General features: G+C 45.4%; 1 protein-coding gene across 1 annotated transcript in view; it reads right to left on the reverse strand.

The window, feature by feature from the left end:
- Nucleotides 1–14,732, reverse strand: part of SFI1 (SFI1 centrin binding protein) — a 103,913-nt gene that overhangs the window by 87,912 nt on the left and 1,269 nt on the right. Inside the window, exons 3-4 of the mRNA XM_040349740.1 lie at nt 10,683–10,754; nt 2,949–3,059 (exon numbers count right to left, since the gene is read on the reverse strand). Of these exons, the coding sequence (XP_040205674.1) occupies nt 2,949–3,059; nt 10,683–10,754 (183 nt within the window). The remainder of the gene's footprint in view (nt 1–2,948; nt 3,060–10,682; nt 10,755–14,732) is intronic.

Consider the following 14,732-nt stretch of genomic DNA (forward strand, 5'->3'; position numbering starts at 1 on the left):
GGAACCCAAAAGGGACCGGCACATCCGATGCCTCCGCCAAATCCTCAAGTTTCTGAGTATCCGGCACCGCAGTGATAAGAGCTCAAACAAATTCCTTATCATTCACTGACCCTGAAGCAGAGTCATCCTCATTGTCCGCGTGGGTTAAGCCCACATCATCTGACATTACAGAACCAGAGCCAGACGCAATAGCAGGGCCTGACTCTGTGTCAGAGACATCCCCAGAAGCAGGCTCAGGGAGGGGGCGCTTTTTACCCCCCTTCTGGCCACTAGTCGCTCCAATCCTGGCAAGAAACGCCTCAAGGACTGCCGTCATAGCCTTTACAGAGGTGGCAGGGGCACTAAGAGTTAACTCAGGCATTGCTGGGGCAGGAGCTCCAGGTTCAGGCTCCATGTTGTCCCCACCGCTATGCCCCCCAGGCACTTTCCAAGATGGCCGCCGTCTGAGGTAAAAAACCACCATGTGGCTACAAGAAAATGGCCGCCGAACAATGCAAACCGCGTCCGCGGCAAAATTGCGGCCATACGCAGTTTAAAAAGACAGTGACACAGTAAAAAACACAGCCAGCACACACAGCAACTCCCCAAACGCCACAAAAAAAACATCACCCCACAACACACGGTCCCCGGTAGCGATAGAACCCCAGGAGGGCCCCCCCTTACAGCCGCCACCCAGCATGGGGAAGGAGGGAGAGGAAGGGAGAGAGGAAAGCAGGGCGGACCCTCATTCGACCTCCCCAGGGAAGCACCAGCCATACCACCTTGCCAGGGCAAGGGGCCTACTTACCCGTCCTGCGACCACCGGCATTCCTGACAGAACCAACGTCCACTAAACGGCATAGCTGTCAACCAGACACACTGTGACAAGGCCATAGAGACCGGTCATATGTGTGCCCTGGAACATGTAGTTCCCCGGCCACCCCTGGAGCAAACAGGGCATGTCGTGGACAGCCCAGAGCTGAGCTGAGGGCCGGCACATGCTCGATGTGCCCCCCAGGCACTTTCCAAGATGGCCGCCGTCTGAGGTAAAAAAACACCATGTGGCTACAAGAAAATGGCCGCCGAACAATGCAAACCGCGTCCGCGGCAAAATTGCGGCCATACGCAGTTTAAAAAGACAGTGACACAGTAAAAAACACAGCCAGCACACACAGCAACTCCCCAAACGCCACAAAAAAAAACATCACCCCACAACACACGGTCCCCGGTAGCGATAGAACCCCAGGAGGGCCCCCCCTTACAGCCGCCACCCAGCATGGGGAAGGAGGGAGAGGAAGGGAGAGAGGAAAGCAGGGCGGACCCTCATTCGACCTCCCCAGGGAAGCACCAGCCATACCACCTTGCCAGGGCAAGGGGCCTACTTACCCGTCCTGCGACCACCGGCATTCCTGACAGAACCAACGTCCACTAAACGGCATAGCTGTCAACCAGACACACTGTGACAAGGCCATAGAGACCGGTCATATGTGTGCCCTGGAACATGTAGTTCCCCGGCCACCCCTGGAGCAAACAGGGCATGTCGTGGACAGCCCAGAGCTGAGCTGAGGGCCGGCACATGCTCGATGGCCGAACATGGGGGGGCTACAAGAGTCAAGACCCAGCCTGTCACCCAGTCGGCAGTTGATAGTAGAATCTCAGGATTCAAAAATGCAGGAACAAAACAAAATAAAAGCGAAAAAAAACGCAAAAAACCTTCAGAGTACAGGGACTCCAGAAGGCCATGTCTCTCCTGACGTTAGGCAGAAAAAAAAAACTGGAGCTGCTGAGGCAGAGTGTGGGTTATACCCGGGGGACCACGCCCCCTGGGAGGAGCTGTGCTGAGGAAGTGTTTTAACACTTAAAAGTGCTGTTTTCTGCCTAATCTCTCCTAGAAGGAAGGTGCATAATACCCCTAAGGTCAAAGGCTGATGTGTCTGCCCATGAACGGAAGAGAAAAGTGTTTAAAACAGTTCATAGTGATACTGTCACAATCCTCTATGTCTAAATGTATGGAGAATAGAAAATCAAAGTGAAAAGTATAGATAAATATTATATTTCAACCCCAGAAACCAATCAGGAAAAATTAGAACATAAAAAGGAACAAACCTAAAAGGTCCACTTAAATCTGCCTGCTGGAAACACTGAGCATCCTGGGGCTAGATATATAGTATAGTAGTATAGCTAGTATAGGCGAAAGGAAAGCAAAACCCAGAATTGGTGTCCTGCTGAATACAAGGACTTCACATATCCCCTATGTAATGTGTTATCCTCCTATCAACATGAAGAGAGAGGTAAATTAAAGCTCAAGTCCAGCCATTTTCTTTTGTTTTGAGCCGAGAAGATTTATAATTTCGGTCAGGGTTTTATTTACATCTGTGACCCCACTGGGAACATTTTCCCTGACCCCATATAACAGATACATTTCTTTGCAGCAATAAAAACCATTGTTAGTAGTTATAACCCTTCTGCGTTTTTGTATGTCCCTATTGGAGAGACAATGCATCACTTCCTCTCCTGACAGGAAGTAATCTAAAACTAAATAAAAGGCTTTGGCAGGTGTTGAGCTTTAAACCCATCCCGTTGCATACATAAACTCCAGCAAGCAAACATATACCTGTAAAGAGAAGAGAGAACATCTAGCTTCCCACTACCCATGCCACCAAACACTGCTCTAGTTATGAGATATGGTCCCCCAAAGTCTACTGGGGGGAAGACATTTCCAAAACAATTGTTCAATTTGGTCCCCTGCAACTCACTGGTTTCTCATGACATCCCCAGATGTGTAAGGAGCACCATTTATCTGGAATAAAGAGTACACTTATGTAGCACAAGCAGCAAGAAAAATATTTCCTCTGTTCTTTACAGGTAGGATGTTGCTTGATATAGTTCACATACCGTATTTTGACAGTGTCGCATTAGGTAGAAAAAAAGTCCACATAAAGGAATAGAGAGATTCAAAACCTTGTTACCTGTAATGGCAGTCAGCTCGAATTTCAAGCCTCCACTCTTTACATGCAATCCACCACTCCTCCTTCCATTGGGCAAAGCAGAAACGCAGCAAGCCATGGAAATAATGTTGCCTGAAGAGAGGTTATAAAGTTATTTAAATAGCCGCCAAAATCAAATTTAATATACTTTAGTTGACACGTTTTCCATTTGCTTGCATGGGTTTCCTCCAGTACTCCAATCTTCCCCACATTATAAAGACTTGCTGGTAGGTGAATTAGTTCCTGTTCAAATGGGCTCTAGTATGTGTATATGTGGCCAAGATCAAGTGTAGTATCTGTTCTTATCAGTGACCAATAGGGGTGTTGTGCTGTCATTCTGGCACTCCAGCAGATGGAATGGCTGGGAATATAATATCCACGCTGGTGTAATAGGGCTCTGAAGGCTAGTATCGGCTGGAACAGAAACTGGGGAGCTCTCAGGTAGTTGGGGCACAGAGGTTATTCTGGGAAAACTGGATGGGCCCAGTTCCTCCTGATTTGAATGGCTCTACCTTGTTTGGTCATGGGCTTGGAAGGCAGTGAGTCTGCAGTGTCTGTGCCCCCCTGGGAGTGGTCTCCCTAGGGGTGCTCTTAGTAACACTTGGGTGTGAGACCCTACAGTGGGAAACAGCACATGGTCGCAGTACCAAATACTTTTTTCTGCACTGTGCCTTTTAGCCAAGCCTGGGGCAATTTTTGTTTCCAGGCCTCAGGGCCCAGCAAGTGCACATTCTATAGGCACCTATTTATCTTCCCCTCAAGTTTTGTCACCTTTCACTTATGAGTGTTTTCTCAGGAGGGTGCCAGTCCACGGGCTTGCCCTGAAATCTAGGGAGAGGATGTGTAGCCCTCAGGCTTCCTCCCCTGATCCGGGGGTGGGGGGTCTCTCTTTGGGAGAGCCCCTCGATCTAGTACTCAGTGGTTGGCTTTGGCTGACGAGGAGAGGGGTCTGCCAGGCCTTCTGGTTAGGTTGATCATGTCATGCCTTATGCCAGTCAGGATCCTTGTGCCCCAGGGAGAGATCCTACCCCTTCGGGGGTGGCTAAAGCACACCCTTAAAAGAGAAGTATGGGTTTGGTGGTTATTGCAGGTTTATACTTACCTAGGTGATGCTGCATCTGTTCCCCACCACCTCTGCACTGAGAACCAATCCATCGAACACTGCCAATGGCTCTGTTCTCTCGGCTCCACAAGCAGAGAGCTACTGCCTGTCAATCAGCAGCTTATCCACGCTCACTGGAGTGCCGAGGAGGGGCGGGGAGCAGCCATCTCAGCGGCTTTCCGAGAGGCTGAAATGGCTATCAGTCCAGGCACCTGGCGGATCCAGACTTTAGGTCTGCTCTCTGCTAAAAATGGGTCACAGGAGTGCAAAAGGAATTGCACTCCTGTGACCCATAGAAGAAGCCAAACAAGCTCAGGCGGGACTTCTCCTTTAAGTGCACTTAGAGTGTGTGTTCATATGCACTTATTTTGTTCACTTAATGGTTTTTCTGCACCACTGCAGATTTAAAAAAATTTAATAAAAATAAAAATGTATATGTGGGATAAGCCCTTCGATTGTAAACGCCTTGAGGACAGGGACCAATGTTAATGTACAGTATGCTGCGTAAAATCTTGCCGCTTTATAAATACCTGTAATAAATAAATATCATCTGACATGTTCAGTAAAAAGCAAAAGTGCCCAATCCATAGTAATCAGCTTTTAAGTTTCATAATCATAATTTCGATTACTATGAGAGCCGGTTCACACAGGGGAAACTCGTCAAGTGACTCAGCCGCCTGACAAGTCGCGCTCCGCTCTATTCAATAGTACCGTTCTAATAGGAGCGACTCAAGTCGCTCCGACTTAGAAAAAGGTTCCTGTACGACTTTGGGGGTGACTTGCATTGACTTCAATACAGAAGTCATTTTGCAAGTCGCCTTTGAAGTCGTCTTAAGATCGCCTTGCCGAGTCGCCCCCAAAGCCGCGCCGTTCCTGTGTGAACCAGCTCTGAGAGGATTCAGAAAGTAATAAAAACAAACAAACATTCTTAGAGATCTTTTACAGCAGCCATTTTCACTCCAGAGATCCTTGAACAGATCCCCAGCTAAATTGGAGCCAAATTATAGATGTCAATTTTGTGACCTTTGTGTCTGTTCAGGTTTGCCCTCCCAGAGATTAACGGACCCATATTAGGTGCATCAGCAGGTGTATGTAAAAGAACATGTGCCTGTTTACATCAGACTACCTCTGATCCATCACATTTATGGAAATGGATGATTATCTTTTCGTTTTAATTTTTCAGATGCAAATTGACACACACCTGTTTATATCAGCTTGCCCATGGACTAACTCCATTTAGATCTGCCTGAAAAAACAGACAGATGTTCCGATCAAACTACCCATGTGAAAGAGGTCTTGCTGTCCAAGCCAAATCTGAAAGTTATTGTGACTTAAACTGTATCTTTAGCCATTTTTCCTTCATTGTTGATAGAGCTGGAAAGGGTTAGGACCTCTGTCAGGTTTTTACTGCTTTTTTGTGTACCTGCTGGAAAGATTCATCCTCTCTATGTCCTTATGAACATTCTCACCAAGTATAGAAGTAAGAAATGGATATATGGAGTATGCCCGTGCTACCACGGTGTGAAAAAGGGGGGGGGGAATACGGCTGAGGCACTGAAAGTGCATCAAACCCAAAAATTGTCAAAGAAGGGGGGTAATGCTGCGCTGTATAGGGTGAGTGGGAAAGGGACTAAGTGAATATAACTAGTATTAAGAAATAGTGATCAATCAAATATAAAAACATGCAAGACATATGTTAAAACAAATGAAACATATGTAAAACTCAAACAAATATAAAGCCAAAATAAATAAACCTTAAAGCGGAGGTTCACCCTTAAAATGAACTTTTCAGCATCCTTAAACTCCATCCCATTTAAGCATCATAGCGTTGTCAATTTTTTTTTCAATGGTCCCTTACCTTTACTTTGCTGTGCTTCCGGGTTTCCATCCCAGCGGGGAGTGGGCGTGTCTCTATTTTCCCCCGACGGCGCTGTGCATCGTGGGCGCTGTTTGCCTGGTGTTCTTGCAGTGACGTGTGGGCCAATCACAGCACATCAACTGAACTAGCTGCGCGTGTAGTCTCGCGCTAGCAGTGCTGTCACGTGACGCGGGAAGCGGGTCACATGACCCGCAAAGCGCGTCATGTGATGAGGGCGGATACATATTCGCCATAGTAAACAAACGATCGCCATTACAGCCTGTTCAGGACGCCGCCGGCCGTTGTGATGGCAACTGTGCAGTGTTGACGGCGCGACTCGCCGTCAACACTGCGCATGCGCGGGATTACGCGGTGAATGCTGGGACATCAGCATTCGCCGCATCCCGGAAGAAATACAGAAGGGCTTCAAGGTGCCCTCAATGAAGATGGCAATGTCCACAGCAACATTTTATAAAACATCCTTTGTTGGCAAAGCGCGATCGTAGTGGCTGCAAGATCGGCACTAGTAAGTGAAGAAATGTGTATTTGAACAGCAGCAGAGTAGTCAGGAAAAAAAAAAAAAACGTTTCCCAGCAGAACCTCCGCTTTAAGAAGATAAAGTGCTGAGTTCACCTGATGAAGTCACGTGACCGCGACGAATACACGTCGAGACACCAGAGGTGACGTGTGTGAGCATGCTGCTTGTTTTATGCTCATTTTTATGCACTTTATTGTGAGTACCCTGATTTGTGTTTTTTTTTAATCAATGAATATTTTAAACTACTACACCATTGGCGTATATCCCTTTGTGAGGATCACTGCTGATATATCAGACGGGGCCCCACAGGGAGACTCTGTTTAGAGACCTAGGTTAAACAGTATCAAGAGACGCCTCTACAGGAAACAGCTGGAGTGTATGCCGCTTGTACCTAGAAAGATCTTTATATGCTGTTACCTTACAGCAGTAAGGTAAGGGGACATCCTCACTAATCACAAGGGGGAAAGGAGTACTTTCCTATTTTGATATCCACGTTGGCAACTTGACACCAGCACTGGCACTTTATGTTGTTGTTGTTTGCACATGAATACTGAAGTTTATACACTGTTGCAATATTGAAGATTTTTGAATACAACATTCTATTTGAGGACTTTTTTTCGTTATGCATGTTTTTTGCACAATTGCACTCAGCACTTTATCTTCTTAGGGCCAGATCCACGTAGCGTGGCGCATTGTTGCGTCCGGCATAGCGTATCTCTGATACGCTATGCCGCCGTAACTTACAGCGTATTTTCCTTATCCTGAAAGAATTTGCGCCGTAGTGTAACTTTGGCGGCGTAAGGGCGCGCAATTCAAATGGATGAGATGGGGGCGTGTTTTATGTTAATACGTCTTGACCCGACGTAAATGACGGCTTTTTTTTAACGGCGCATGCGCCGTCTGTGGGGGTATCCCAGTGCGCATGCTCGAAATTAACCCGCAACAAGCCAATGCTTACGACGTGAACGTCATTCTACGCAAAGCCCTATTCGTAAACAACGTAAAATTTTCACAATTTGACGCGGGAACGACGTCCATACTTAACATAGGATACGCCTCATATAGCAGGGGTAACTATACGCCTAAAAAGGCCTTACGGAAACGATGTAAAAAAATGCGCCGGCCGGACGTACGTTCGTGGATCGCCGTATCTAGCTAATTTGCATACTCAACGCGGAAATCGATGGAAACGCCACCTAGCGGCCAGCGTAAATATGCACCTTAGATCCAACGGCGTACTAAGACATACGCCAGGCGGATCTAGCCCAGCTTCAGGCGTATCTTGTTTTGTAGATACAAAACAAAGATACGCCGGAGCAAACTAGAAGTTACGCGGCGTATCAATAGATACGCCAGCGTAGCTCCTTTGTGGATCTGGCCCTTAAGGTTTATGTATTTTGGCTTTATATTTGTTTGAGTGTTACATATGTTTCATTTGTTTTTACATATGTCTTACATGTTTTTACATTTGATTGATTCCTATTTCTTAATACTAGTTATATTCACTTAGTCCCTTTCCCACTCACCCTATACAGCGCAGCATTACCCCCCTTCTTTGACTATTTTAAGTATAGAAGTAAGGATAAAATGTTAAATTTGTGTGTCACTGGAACAGGAATAGAGGGGAAAATCTGTGACAACTGTCAAAGAACAGATCACCTTTACTTTCAAGAGATCGCTTCTCACTTCCTCTTGCCTCTTGAGATGGAAGAAGTGAAGACAAATCTCCCCGGTAGGCCAAAGAGGAAAAAGGCTAAATTCACATTTATTTATACAAAAGAACAAAGCATCCATCAGAACAATGTACAACACAATATGTACAATATCTCACTTTCACAACCTTATACAATATGCCAGAGTTTGCTCGGGCAGACACTTCAGTTCCTTAAACAAGAACAGAGGAAATTACAGGGACCATATGTGAGAAAAGTAGCCCTTGCCACAAAGGCTACTAAAAATATTGTCCAAAATATGTGAAGCAAAATTCAAATGTGAAACAAGTTGTGAAACAAAGTTCGATTGTAAAACAATGTTCAAATGGCAAAAACCACTTGAAGTTATTTAAGCAAAACCAAATCTTGCGTGGTAAATGATGAAAACAGTCCTGATGATAGGAAGTCCTATATATATTATAGACTGAATACCACCACCAAAATTACAGGCTGAAGGCTGTGTAGGTGGAAGAGAGGACACCCAAGTCAGCAGCTGAGTTCTATCAAGGCCCTGGCTAGGGTTTTTAGCCATAAGCCGATTAAAACTGTGGTTTACAGCCGCAAGCGAGTCATGCTTGCCGTCTGGTAAGCCTCCAACTTTTTAAGCTGTGGTATTCAGTCTATAATATATATAGGACTTCCTATCATCAGGACTGTTTTCATCATTTACCATGCAAGATTTGGTTTTGCTTAATTAACTTCAAGTGGTTTTTGGCTTGTTTTTGCCATTTGAACTTTGCTTTACAATCGAACTTTGTTTCACAACTTGTTTCACATTTGAATTTTGCTTCACATATTTTGGACAATATTTTTAGTACCCTTCGTGGCAAGGGCTACTTTACTCACATATGGTCCCTGTAATTTCACTGTGTTAGTCTAGCTTTGTTATTGATTCACAGCACAACTTCATTTCTTTTTCTGTACTATTTTTTGTGTGTATAATACTTAGTCGTTGCAGCTTATATTATTTTAGTTTTTTTCTAGCGCGGCATTTCTGTCCTTTTTCCAAGAACAGAGGAAGGAAGGAAGGAAGGAAGGAAGAAAGAAAGAAAGAAAGAAAGGTAATGGGATGCATGGGCATGAAGAACAGGAGGACCATAATCCCCAAAAGAAGCTCTCCAGGAGCTGACCCCCTGACATGCCAGATGAGCAGGTACCTAGTTTTGACAGGTACCCAGCTCCCACTTCCGCTCGGGCCCCGTAGGCAGCTCGAGCGGAAGTTCTTCTCTCCCCTTCCCTCCCTGCAATCTTCTGGGACACTTCACAGGTCCCAGAAGATTGCTGGCCATTCAGGATGCACATGCACAGTGTGCACCCGGCTGTGAAGCTGCAAGCTGTCACAGAAGGGTGCCCACACTAGTGGTGCCAGCACCAGGGACAGTAGAGGGAGAGAACCGAGCATTCGGACAGCTGCATCGCTGGACCGTGGGACAGGCGAGTGTGTGTTTACTAAAAGTTAGCTGCTGACTTTTAATAAACACAGAAATGACTGGAACTGCGCTTTAAGGTAATTCATTCATTTTCATTGGGTCAAGAATGGACAAAAAACAAAACAAAAACGGACATGCAGCATTTTACTAAACGTAGTGCACGACAAAGCATGAAAGTGTGTTACTGCGCATTGTGATGAGCTGCAATAATGTGTTTCGGCCCTCGAAACACTTCCAAACAGGTCAAACACGCACTCTAAATTCTATCTGCAATTACTTGGACCATTGTTTAAGGCTCAAATAGGGCAACACACTTGTGCATTAGTATGTGGTGATGCCATTCATTTTGAATGGCATCCCAGTACACTAAGGCAACACAGCTCTGATGTACATGCATTACAGTGCATGGTAACACACCACAGTGTTGATGTTGAACAAGAGATTAACAGCATTATTGCAGGACAAAATTAAATTATTTCATAGAGTGTGGGATCCATGGATTAAATAGCTTATCTGCAGTGGATACGCTTGGGTGCTGGGCCGGGGCTCCTTCGTCCCCCCCCCCCTCTCTGTTCCTCTCTATTCTTTTCTCTGCCTTTCTTCGACTTTCATTTCATCCCTCTGCTCTTTTTCTTATACTTCTCTATCTTTATTTTGTATTATTCTGAATAATCGTTAATTTGTGCTGGCCGGTTGGGGACCTGTGTGGCCTGGGGGCCTTGCTCCCCCCCTTTTTGTTTTGATGGGGGGGTGGCCCTTGGGGACGGGCGGGCCGCCTGCGGGAGCTGGGACTCTTTGTTGGATGTGGGTCCTAGAAGTAATAGGCCAGATTAAGCCCTATTAGCGCACTGATAGGCTCTGGCCCGCTTTTGCACTTGTTTTCTGTTTTTTGTCTTCTTAATGTACTTAACAGGACTGTGTTGTTATGTTCCCAATGTATTGGATTACTATTTTACAACTAAATGCTAAGATTATTTTTCTGTATCCTTGAATGGAAAATTCTTTAACACTATTGAAACATAAAAGGTAAAAAAAAACACAATTAACAGGAATGGCAAAAGTAAGCGAATATTTACCTAGCAGTGGATGGCAGAACCCTTCCAAATGTTCTTTTTATCCAGAGATAGAGAAACTTTCTAGCCAGGTGTCTGCAGAGAGGAAGTGAATCATATAAGGCAGGTTTCATCCACCATTAGCAAGCTTTAGCTACAAAAGTAACACTAAACACTGGTTTAAAAAAAAATATGTACAGTACATTTTCAAGTACATATTCTTAACTTAAAGTGGTTCAAAGTCTAAGCATTTTAATGAATAGAATGCATTAAGGTAAAAATTAAAAAAAATCCCACTACCAGTTTCCCTCGTCCTTAACCACTTCAGCCCTGGAAGGATTTTCCCCCTTAGTGACCAGGCCATTTTTTGTGATACGGCACTGCATCGCTTTAACTGACAATTGCACGGTCCTGCGACGCTGTATCCAAACAAAATTTATGTCCCTTTTTACCCACAAATAGAGCTTTAATTTTTTTGCGCTGTAAACAAAAAAAAGAGAAACAATTTTGAAAAAAAATTTACTTTTTGCTAGAACACATATCCCCAAAAAATAAAAATAAAATAAAAATGTATTCATTAGATTATGCCAATATACCGTATTTATCGGCTTATAACACGCACCTTAACTTTAAGATGGAAATTTATGGAAAAAAAAAAAAAAAAAAGAACTTTACACAGCATAGTAAACGGACCCCCTGCATAATACATGGGCCCCTTGCATAATATACCCCTGTACAACATCGTAGCCCCCTGTACAACACCACAGCCAACACTGCAGCCCCCTGTACAACAACGCAGCCAACACCGCAGCCCCCTGTACAACAACACAGCCCCCTTTCATTATAAAGACCCACCCCACCCCCCCCCTGCACTCCCAGCGCTGGGACAGGGACAGCGCTGCCAGCATACTCTAAAGTTGAGAAAACTTCACACTGTCAGCCCTTTCTCATACACCGCTCCCCCTGTGTCACTCTCATTGTAAAGCAAAGTTCTAAAAATACCTGCATTAACCACTTAACCCCCGAACCATATCGCTTTAACTGACAATTGCGCGGTCGTGTGACGTGGCTCCCAAACAAAATCGGCGTCCCTTTTTCCCCACAAATAGAGTATTCTTTTGGTGGTATTTGATCACCTTTGCGTTTTTTTAGTTTTTGCGCTATAAACAAAAATAGAGCGACAATTTTGAAAAAAAATAATATTTTTTATTTGTTTGCTAAAATATCCTCCAAAAATATATAAAAAAAAATTTCCCTGGTTTAGGCCGATACGTATTCTTCTACATAATTTTTCGTAAAAAAAAAAATCGCAATAAACGTTTATTGATTGGTTTGCGCAAAAGTTATAGCATTTACAAAATAGGGGGTAGTTTTATGGCATTTTTATTAATATTTTTTTTTTTTTACTAGTAATGGCGGCGAACAGCGATTTTTTTTCGGTACTGCGACATTATGGCGGACACTTCTGACACATTTTTGGGACCATTGGCATTTTTATAGCAATCAGTGCTATAAAAATGCATTGGATTACTATAAAAATGCCACTGGCAGGGAAGGGGTTAACACTAGGGGGCGGGGAAGGGGTTAAGTATGTTCCCTTGGTGTGTTCTAACTGTAGGGGGGGTGGACTCACTAGGGGAAAAGACTGATCGCTGTTCATACATTGTATGAACAGACGGTCAGGCATTTCTCCCCTGATAGGATCGGGAGCTGTGTGTTTACACACCACAGCTCCCGATCCTCGCTCTGTAACGAGCAATCGCGGGTGCTCGGCGGCGATCGCGCCCGCCGGGCACGGGAGTCAGGGACGAGCGGGGGGCGCGCACGCGCCCCTAGTGGCCGCTTAGAGAGCCGACGTTATACTACGGGCTCTCGCGTAGGGGAGCCGACCTGCCGCCGTAGAACTGCGGCGGCTGGTCGGCAAGTAGTTAAGCCATTCTCTCGCGTGGACCCAGTCATGTGACTGCTCTTCTCTCCTTCATTGACGGTCACATAACCGCTCTCCTCCTCCAATCAAAAGCTACACACCAGGAGGAGGCGGAGCGGCGTTAATTAAGGTATGCAGAGGCTTAGATTTACATTGAGAGTTTACAGAGCAGGAGTGATATATGACAAAGGACTGGCAGTAATGTTTTCTGAATTTCAAAGTTTACTGCCAGCGCTGTCCCATGGCCAGGAGAGGCGGGGCGGCCGACACGATCCCGCCCCCTGTTGGTAAAAAAAAAAAAACAGATATTGGCGTATAACACGCAGGCATGGTTTATCCTCTATTTTCAGGGTGCGTGTTATACGCCGATAAATACGGTATATTCTTCTACATATTTTTGGTTTAAAAAATAAATAAATCGCAATAGGCACATATTGATTGGTTGCGCAAAAGCGAACGCATCTACAAACTACGGGATAGATTTAGGGACTATATCGTTTTTACTGGTAATGGCAGCGGATCTGCAATTTTTATCGGGACTGCAACATTGCGGCGGACAAATAAGACCCCAAATGACACTTTTTGGGGACCAGTGACATTATTACATTCATCAGTGCTATAAAAATGCACTGATCAATGTATAAATGACACTGACAGGGAAAGGGGTTAACACTAGGGGGCAATCAAGGGGTTAAGTGTGTTCCCTGGGTGTGTTCTAACTGTAGGGGGAGGATGGGCTGCCAGGGACATGACAGAGATCACTGTTCCCGATCACTGGGAACAGAAGATCTCTGACATGTCATTAGGCAGAACGGGGAATCACCTTGTTTACATTAGCAGTTCCCTGTTCTGCCTCTGTACACAGCGGTCGTGGGTCACCCCTAGCCTCCTTGCACAGACCGACGTACAGGTACGTTGGTTTGAACAGGAGAGCCGACCTGCTGCAGTAAATGTAGGCGAGCTGGTCAGCAAGTGGTTAAACAATTACTTATCCCCTCCACCAATCCAGCGCGGTCTTGTCAGCAGCTCCTCTCTTCCTGGTCCCAGAGGAGACACAAGTAGGAGTGGGAGCCATAGGCTCCTGCTGCTGCTGTCATTGAAATTAGGGTTGTCCCGATACCACTTTTTTTAAGACTGAGTACAAGTACCAATACTTTTTTTCAAGTACTCGCCGATACCGAATACCGATACTTTTTTCTAATGACATGTGACAGTGGCACATATGTCAGTATTTTTTTTTTTTTTTTTTTTGTTATGTTTTTTTTTTACGATGCTTTCTTCTCCTTCTTCTTTTTTTTTTAGGGGGGAGTGGATGGTGTCAGTGTGTTTTTTATTTTTTATTATTTTTTACAATTAATTTATTTATTTATTGCAATTTATTTTAATTTTGTTAGCACTGTGGGGGGCTTGGGTGAGATGTCAGGGGTCTTAAAGCGGATCTCCACCCTAAAGTGGAGTCCTGCTGATCGGAACCCTCCCCCCCTCCGGTGTCACATTTGACACCTTTCAGGGGGAGGGGGGTGCAGATACCTGTCTAAAGACAGGTATTTGCACCCACTTCCGGCCAGACGCTACGGGCAAAAGACGGGCATTCCGTCACATCCCGTCTGTCGCCCGTTGTGTGCTGGGAACACTCGGCTCCCAGCACACAGCGGGAGCCAATCGGCTGGCGCGGCTCGCGCATGCGCCGTAGGGAACCGGGCAGTGAAGCCGCAGCGCTTCACTTCCTGGTTCCCTGAGCGTGGATGGTGGGGGGAGCAGCAGAGAGACGAGCGATCGCTCGTGCTCTGCTGCGATCAGCGCTGGACTCCAGGACAGGTAAGTGTCCTAATATTAAAAGTCAGCAGCTGCAGTATTTGTAGCTGCTGGCTTTTAATATTATTTTCCCGTGGCACATCCGCTTTAACAGACCCCTGACATCTCACCTTTGAGACAGAGAAAGGGACTAAGGACACAGATTCCCCAGTCCCTTTCTCTGCAGTCTCAGCTAAAATGAATGGACAGGAGACAGAGGCTCCTCTCCATTCATAAACTAAAGCACCATAATCACAAGTTACGATGTTTCAGTTATATGAATGAACAGTCAGTGATCACTGACTCTGTTCATTCAGAACAATTACCTCCGCTCTCCATCCTGACGAGGACAG

This window comes from Rana temporaria, chromosome 1 (assembly GCF_905171775.1).
Source record: "Rana temporaria chromosome 1, aRanTem1.1, whole genome shotgun sequence".
Taxonomy (NCBI): domain Eukaryota; kingdom Metazoa; phylum Chordata; class Amphibia; order Anura; family Ranidae; genus Rana; species Rana temporaria.